At 31.3% G+C, this 8,790-nt stretch overlaps 1 protein-coding gene across 4 annotated transcripts in view; it reads right to left on the reverse strand.

The window, feature by feature from the left end:
* The window catches only part of LOC111058789 (serine hydroxymethyltransferase, cytosolic), a 34,544-nt gene extending 25,971 nt beyond the window's left edge, over positions 1 to 8,573 (reverse strand). The window contains exons 1-3 of one of the 4 annotated variants that reach the window (XM_022346359.2): positions 8,394 to 8,573; positions 7,553 to 7,774; positions 2,374 to 2,549 (exon numbers count right to left, since the gene is read on the reverse strand). In XM_022346359.2, the coding sequence (XP_022202051.1) occupies positions 2,374 to 2,549; positions 7,553 to 7,774; positions 8,394 to 8,431 (436 nt within the window). In that variant the 5' untranslated portion in view covers positions 8,432 to 8,573. Of the gene's footprint in view, positions 1 to 2,373; positions 2,550 to 7,552; positions 7,801 to 8,393 lie in introns of all 4 variants that reach the window. The other 3 variants (XM_039434876.1, XM_039434875.1, XM_022346360.2) reach the window with 3 other exon arrangements.
* Between the last annotated feature and the right edge of the window lie 217 nt (positions 8,574 to 8,790).

Raw genomic sequence — 8,790 nt, forward strand, 5'->3', positions numbered from 1 at the left:
TTTTGACAATTTAAAGTTGCCCTGCTACACTATAAAACCGACAAAAAACAAATTTTTATATCTTCTAACACATTTGTTACATTTTTGTAGCTAGTTTTTTTTGGTCAATAGATAATTAAGATAAATGAACATCATGAAACAATTTTCTTAGTTTAGCGCTTGTGCTTTGCTAATGGGCCAATATTTTTTGTGAATTGTAATACAGACATAACTATCTCTCTCTTTCTGAGAATGAAGCTCACTCACACTTAGTGCGCTGGTTATGGGAGGATGATGATTATAAAAAAAATATTTTTATATGGGTTCCGAACTACTGGGAAATAATACTAAAGCTTATAACTATATTGAGGTTCGCCACAAACTGTCTGTATTGCTTAAATGGGAAGCGTTGGTGCTATTTATAAGTGATGCTGACAGTTTGACGAGAATCACTCACACTATAGTGTTGCTGCACTTGACCCTATACATTGTCCGATTGCTTGAAACTGCTATACAACAGAATAGGTATCTTTGTTTTTTTCCTAGGAGGGCGAAGTTAGGGCACAAACGGCCTTCTCTTACACTTGACCGTCAATGGTAATACTAAACCATCGAAACACTATCATCTATCAATATTCAATTGATTAATATGTAATGCTGAAGCGAATCTCACTACACCATACTCTTTTGTCGTTTTAGATTGATAAATTGGTTGACAATGGTTGACAATTGGTTGAACTAACCTTACCAAGCAATAAAGGGGGACAGATACTGTTAAAAGTAAACATTTGTATAATATTTTTACAGTATTGTCAGTTCTGTTGGGATTGATGGATCAAATAAACTTTCTACTGGTGATATTTTTAAAAGTTTTAAGATATGTCTACTATATTTTTGTTTTATTCATCAAGCTATAAAAATTGAAAAGTTTTCTCAGGAAAACATTTTTTTCCGATCATTACTTTTTGAGATATGAGCGCATAAATTTTAAATTTTTGGGACAGAACATTTCAAATTCGGTAAGAGTTCAATTCATGAGATTCAGATGATAAATTCTTCACGGTATTGTTGATTGAATTAAACAAAAATCTTTTGTAAATATCAGTTTTTGAGAAAGTTATTTAATTACCCAAAAATAACTCAACTTTAAGTTATTTTTGGTCATTTTTAGTAAATTGAATAACTTTCTCAGAAATTGATATTTTTAGAATATTTTTGTTTTATTCAACCAAAATTACCATGAAGAATTCATCCTCTAAATCTCATGGATTTATCTCTTACCGAATTTTAAATGTTCTGTACCAAAAATTTAAACTTTAAGCGCTCATAGCTCGAAAAGTAATGATTGAAAACAAAATGTTTCCCTGAGAGAACTATTTAATTTTGATATTTTGATAGCATACTTTAGAATAACTAGAAAAACCATAGACTAACCATCATGCGTTTTGAAACAGTCAAAGAAAAATATCTCAGGTTTGGCTAAAATCTGCATCATAAATGGAGATCTACCGGAGTAAAGTCAGAGCCAAATTTGGCACCCTCAGCCACAATACAGGGTTACAAATCGAAAAACTTTGAAAAATATTACCAGTAGAAAGTTTATTTTTAGCCTTTGCACAGCCTTAAGCTCAAAAAATTCTTAATTTCGTAAAAATGGAGAGTAATACAAAAAGCTAATATGGTTGAGAGCCGTTTGTACAGGGCCAGTTTGAACGGAAAATTATTTTAAACTAAATATAAAATTGTTGTGCTTTTTATAAAATGAAGAATGAAAAAACCAAGGCTGGCCACCAACGACAGGACATGCATGATAAACAAGTGTGTACACACATGTTCATCATGAATGTTCTGTAATCAGCGAGAGGATAACATAAAATCTAACATAAAATAAAAAACAAAAAGGTTAACATTTAGAAAACCACTAGCAAATTGAAAAATAATAAATTTGGATGATGAAAAAATAATTTAACCTCAATAGAAAAGAGAGAAAAACAACAAACTTGGCCATTTTTTTGTCTGAGGGTGGTGCCTACATGAGCTCTAGGCTTGTACGTGGGTCGTGGGTAATGAGGCAGATGATAATGAGAGATGAATAGACCTACAGCTTTATTTAATAAATAGTTGCCAATCGAAGCAATCTATAGTGCGATTGACTTGTTACAGTCGTTTACATGCTCAGTAAATACATACCAATTGTGACAGTTGTCAGTGAATCTCTAAATGTGCTATGTTCAACTGACCCATGAAATGAATCTCACTATTTGGAAAGGGAAAAATTTAGGGCTAGGCCTGTTGGTCCTTTTCTGATCATGTATATGATTTTTGAATTAAATGAACGAATGAATAAATAAAGGAATAGATAAATGAATACTAATAGTGTTATGCTCAACTGACCCATGATGCGGCCATGAGGTTCAACGACGGCGGTGTAGACGGCGAAATTGGCTGGCGAGCCAGAATAGGGCTGCACGTTGACTCCCCACTCTGACGCATCCAGGCTGAATGTTGCTAGCGAACGTTTCTGCGCAAGAATCTCGATTTTGTCAATGAACTCGTTTCCTCCGTAATACCTGTAACCATAACAATAATCAACGAATTGAATGAAGAAAAAAATAAATGAAAGGAGAATAACTAGTACCATTTCATATATTTTTACAAAATTAATACTGTCTAATTATGCCATTCTCAAGTACAGAAACTGGTTGTGTTTTAAAATAGAATATGAGGGTTCGAAGTTAGTATTCAAATAAAAAACCATCAAGTAGCCCTATGAAAATAAATCAAAATGAAAAGGGAATACATACAACAAATAGAAAGGAAATACCAGATTTATTCATTCATTAATTTATCAGTAGATCTGAAAACGCCTATTCAACAAAAAAAAATCCAATTTTAATAAATGTATATTTTATGCCAAAAAACAGATAATACAAAGTCGTGGGCAATGTTGAACAATTCATCACAAGATGAGTAACAAGTTCTACAGTCTCATTCAGAGAATTTCTCTGATAATTGAATTATAAATAATGACTTGGTATTGTAGAGGTTATAGAGTAATAGGTAAGTGGATTTGGTTCTGCCACAGATATATCTGAATTTTCTCTTCTTCCGAGCCTGCAGCATTACAGATTAAAATGCTTTTTATGATTCAGCTACAGAAACTGCGTTGTCATTTGCTACACTAAAATATCTGTTTGGATAGACCAACAACCTGTGATGAATAAATAGATAAATAGAACTGATTAGTTAAATTTAAATCTGATTGATAGATGTAAAACAACCGAAATTAGTATTTAGTTGCTTTGATGTGACCTCCTAATCAGGTGATGCGTATTCTTGTTCAATATGAAAATTTGTCATCCAGCTTTAGTAGTTTTTTACAGACATTATTTGAATTCACAATAGATTGATATGACTGGAATACATAGGCATGTCACGCGAATTGAATAGATTCTCTACTTTTGATGTTTGCTCATATTATTTTTTCTCAACAATAAGTCTATTCAACCAGGAAACTGTTTTCATCTAACTCATTGGCTTTACCGCAACATTCCAGTTGAGATTTCTGTCACTGAGGGGTGTAGCGTTGCCGTCTACAAGCGTAGAGTGAGCAGGTGGCTGCTCTACATTGGGGCAGAGGCTCGGAGGCTCTCCTAAATTCGCCATAAAGGTGAATATTTCCATCAAAATGCCAAGTTATTATTTCACAAATTAATCCTTATTATTATTTTTTATTTGCCAAATAATTTTTCCCATAGAATATAACGATTAAGTTATATGATTATTATGATATGACGAAGTACTGTACATATATATGACTGCCAAGTGAACCCTCAAGCGCCGTTGAGCTGCAATTCATTATTATCAGTTGTGTGTTTATACTGTAATCATATATATTTTTTCATATTTTACTTTGATTTCTAAGCTATCTTAAAGTATCAATTCCTTTATTTAAACCAGTGTATTTTAACTGTCCGATTCATTACAAATCATCCACGCAAGGAGTAACTTAGGATACATTCATTATATTATTGTTGAACTATTATTCTGTAAATATGCTTTTTTGATGAATAAATAAATTCGAATTTGGATTAAAACTCTTGAATAGTCAGCATTTGATCAAATCGAATTGGATTAACGATATGAATAGCATCAATAATTTAAACAAATAATAATGTCCTGGTAAGTATCATCTGAAAGCATGTCAAATATTTGACATTGAAATATAGATACTAAAGGTTCGCCCAATTCATTAGGTAACCAGATTAAATTTAGTTTCATCTGTACATAAAAACAAACTGAGATAGCTTTACTAAATCTGTTGTATAACGGTGGTTTATCTCAGTGTTGGAATTAATTAGTTGGATAACTGCTATCTAATGAGAAACTAATTTGAGCATTCCGATAGGAGTTGATATTTTCTTATTACTGTACAAGATGAATATATACACTACAAAGTGAATTATAAAATTACTATCAACATAGTAATGGCCATTCGGTTTTTATTAAAGTTTTTTCTCAACTTTATTGATTGGCTAACCTTCAACTTTTGCAACTTATTACCAACTTTTTTCAACTTATCTGGTTTATAAAATGTGCGCCCTATCAAATTATTAGAGAGAAAAAAGTAGGAACTGTACATCTTTTGCTCTTTGAATACCAAAACTTTCTAAATGTGAAAAAATTCAAGTGTTATGTGATCGTTACTTATTTTTGATGTTCAGCTTAGAAAATTATATATAATATATAATCAACAAATAGTATTCATATTTTAATTTGAGCATTACAATTTTATGTATATTTGATAATTTGTTAAATACTATTCGAAAGACTGATTACATAAATTGGTGTTACAAACAATACTCTACGAGTATAAGTATTTTTTTCTTATTTTTTATAATACCTACATGGGGTTAGCGAAATACTAATTTTGACAATTTAAAGTTGTCCTGCTACACTATAAAACCGACAAAAAACAAATTTTATCTTCTAACACATTTGTTACATTTTTGTAGCTAGTTTTTTTTGGGCAATAGATAATTAAGATAAATGAACATCATGAAACAATTTTCTTAGCTTTGCGCTTGTGCTTTGCTGATGGGACAATATTTTTTTGTGAATTGTAATACAGATCTAACTATCTCTCTCTTGCTGAGAATGAAGCTCACTCACACTTAGTGCGCTGGTTATGGGAGGATGATGATTATAAAAAAAAAATATTTTTAGATGGGTTCCGAACTACGGGGAAATAATACTAAAGCTTATAACTATATTGAGATTTGCCACAAACTGTCTGCATTGCTTAAATGGGAAGCGTTGGTGTTATTTATAAGTAATGCTGACAGTTTGACGAGAATCACTCACACTATAGTGTTGCTGCACTTGACCCTATACATTGTCCGATTGCTTGAAACTACTATACAACAGAATAGGTATCTTTGTTTTTTTTTCTAGGAGGACGAAGTTAGGGCACAAACGGCCTTCTCTTACACTTGACCGTCAATGGTAGTACTAAACCATCGAAACACTATCATCTATCAATATTCAATTGATTAATATGTAATGCTGAAGCGAATCTCATTATACCATACTCTTTTGTCGTTTTAGATTGATAAATTGGTTGACAATGGTTGACAATTGGTTGAACTAACCTTACCAAACAATAAAGGGGGACAGATACTGTTAAAAGTAAACATTTGTATAATATTATTACAGTATTGTCAGTTCTGTTGGGATTGATGGATCAAATGTACTTTTTATTAGTTTCATAGAATTTATTAGAGATTTTACTTATATTTTTTATTTTGAGAATGGATATAAGCTTATCTTAATCTAATCTTATTTATATAAGATAATAATGAACATAATTATTTCCTAATAGAGAAATAAGCCACAATTAAAAGCTTACATTTCAATATTTAAAAGCAAGCGGTTGTAGTGAAAATACAGGTATCATAATTTATTATTGCTTGTTTGAAAATAAGAATATTTTAAGATAATGTTATCTATTAGTCACTTCTATTGGTGTAATTATACATTGCTAAAGTAATCATCAAAGAGTAATACCATAGGAAACAGCCTATTATCTTGTAACCTACAGAGCTCTAATTATCTAATTGATTATGATTCTATGAGGAAAATTGAAAATGAAAGCTAAAAGTAGAAAAACCAAATACACCTAAAAGGTGAATGAATAGATTTATTTTCTATAATAAATTAATATTACAGTAAATCGATTTTGAAGTTAGAGGTATCATTCTTAATATTATCTGTTTTAAGGTTGTTCGGTACACTTTTTTATTTAAATTGAATAATCTTTTTCAATATAATTGTTAAGATCATTATAAGAGTGAGAAAAAGTGACAACTGAAATTTTTAAGTGGTCTAATAAGCGAGTTAAGGGTTGTTAAAGTGCTAAACTCCGTTTTCTTTCCAGATCATAAACGGTTTCGAATTTTCAATTGGAGTTTTTTTTAATATATTCGGTATATCATTTGCTTTGTTCTAATATGCGATTTATGCTAAAATAAACAAGTTATCGAATTTACAAAAATGCTACTTTTTTATTTATGAACGATATGGAATAAAATGTTTTCGTTTGGAAAGATACATTTTTTAAATTTTTAAGAGAAGTTCTGTTAATATAGTCGAAACCGTTCATGATCTGGAAAGAAAACCGATTTAGCACTTCTACGACCCATAACTCGCTTATTGGACCACTTAAAAATTTTAGTTGTCACTTTTTCTCATTCTATCATGATCTTAACAATTATATTGAGAAAGATTATCCAATTTAAATTTAAAAAAAAAAACTGTATTGAACAGCCTCAAGGAGTATTATCATTTCATTATGAGCCGATACGTGTACTCCATAAAATGGGAAAGTTTCATTATGCAAGCAAAACTATTTCCTGCTTGGCATGATTCATTATGTTTTTTGAATCAACAAATCGCCTTAATGTTTTGATATTAAGAAATTACAGTAGAGCATCTAGGATAAACCTCATCAATATTTTCATTTTGTTTTGATATAAAATTTTAAAGTAGTTCAAGTTAATAGACTATGATGGGAAGTTAGCTATAGCCCTATTTGAATGATTAAATCTGACCGTAGGCTACCAAAAAAATGAATTTTCCTGATAACTTCAATTTTACCAATATCTATACAAAGTAGAAATGAAGGGGATATACGTTTAGATACTGATATGCAGTTTAACAAAATAATTAGAGTACCGGTTGCACTTTAAAAGCCGGTCATGTTTTAACCGTGATTAATTCCACGAGCCGTCTTTTAGACCAATTTCTAAACCAATTAGAAGAGCCATCTTTTCAGAAAAGCCTTCTCTGATTGGTTCTCGTTAAATTAACCACGATTGAAATTTAACCGGCTTTTGTGTAAACGGGCCAAAATAATTTAGGTACTTTTTAGTACATTTTTATTTGCAAGCTAAGGCTCATCAGCCATCAACTAATTTTAATCAAACTATATAATTGAACAAATTTTCAAGACTTCATTAATTTTTAGTCTCTGCCAAAAATATAATAAAAGACTGACTTGTAAATATAAATTTACCTTGCATTGGGTAGTCCTTCCGAGTATTTGTTGCTCAAACAAGATCCAAGGCACTCCATCACTGACAACGATGTGTAATTCTCAGAAGCAATCATTTCCAGACATTCTTTTTGGCGATTTTTCTCATCTTGGATCATTGTAAACAGTTCTTGGTCAAGTTCCCATAAATGCTTGTTCATGTAACTGGTGTCGCCCGACATTTTGGTATAGTTTCTCAAGACTCTAGAATGGACAGCAAATGATTCCTTCTACAAGCAAAGAGATAAATGATCGAGCCAAAAACTAAGTTACTTGAAAAGCAGACAAAATGATAATCAACTAATGTATGACGTATAGTAATTGATACGTATATGATTACGGGATTTGTTTTTCAATCAAATAAGTTACGTAACAGCTTAATATAGATTACAATAGAAATGGTATAAATGAAAAAAAAACTCTTAATCGATTGTGTCTTACGTAGCCGGCACTTTGGTAATGTTTTGTTATATCAAATCTGAATAAACTATAAACTAAACAATAAGATGCAAACTGACAAATAAATAGCTAACTTATCAACAAGACTACGGTCATGTGAAAATGTAAACACTTGATCTACTTTCCTCTTGCCTGTTTACGTTGTGACTTGTAAATAGTTGTGATGTCTTTACGGCTTTACGTAACTTCAGAACTGTCGGCATTGGCTAATAAATTGGCCTTGTAGTTATCTTTTCATTCCTTTTTGAAGATTGACAACTTGCATCAGCTAATAAACAAGGCTATTATTAGTTTTGTAGGTTAGGACTCAAGTGCTCGTTGATAACAATTTGGCGGCAGTAGAACAATTAATTATAATTATTACCTCTTGCAATATGTTTTGAAGTTCTGCAAAAATCTCATAACAATAATAAATCACAGTTTTAATTTATTATGGATTTAAGAAACAATAAACTAAATGTTATTCTCGTGCTCCAACAAAATTTGTCGATAATAATTTGAATTTGGAATCAAAGATCAAAGAAGGTCTACCAACATAGGAGTTATGCCAAGTACTGGAAGACGCACAGATTCGTGCAAGACGAGGCGCACTTGCATGCCTCGGCGAGGCAATGTGCGTCCGTCGTGTTCTACCACTTTTACTCCGTAAACTGAGGTAGTGGTTCTACACAATGCTTTGGCATTCAAAAAGCTATAGTGAGGTCCACGTTAGGTAATAATAGCAGTATTTGATTGACAATAGTGTTGCTTTCCGGATCTAA

The sequence above is a fragment of the Nilaparvata lugens genome, chromosome 8 (assembly GCF_014356525.2).
Source record: "Nilaparvata lugens isolate BPH chromosome 8, ASM1435652v1, whole genome shotgun sequence".
Taxonomy (NCBI): domain Eukaryota; kingdom Metazoa; phylum Arthropoda; class Insecta; order Hemiptera; family Delphacidae; genus Nilaparvata; species Nilaparvata lugens.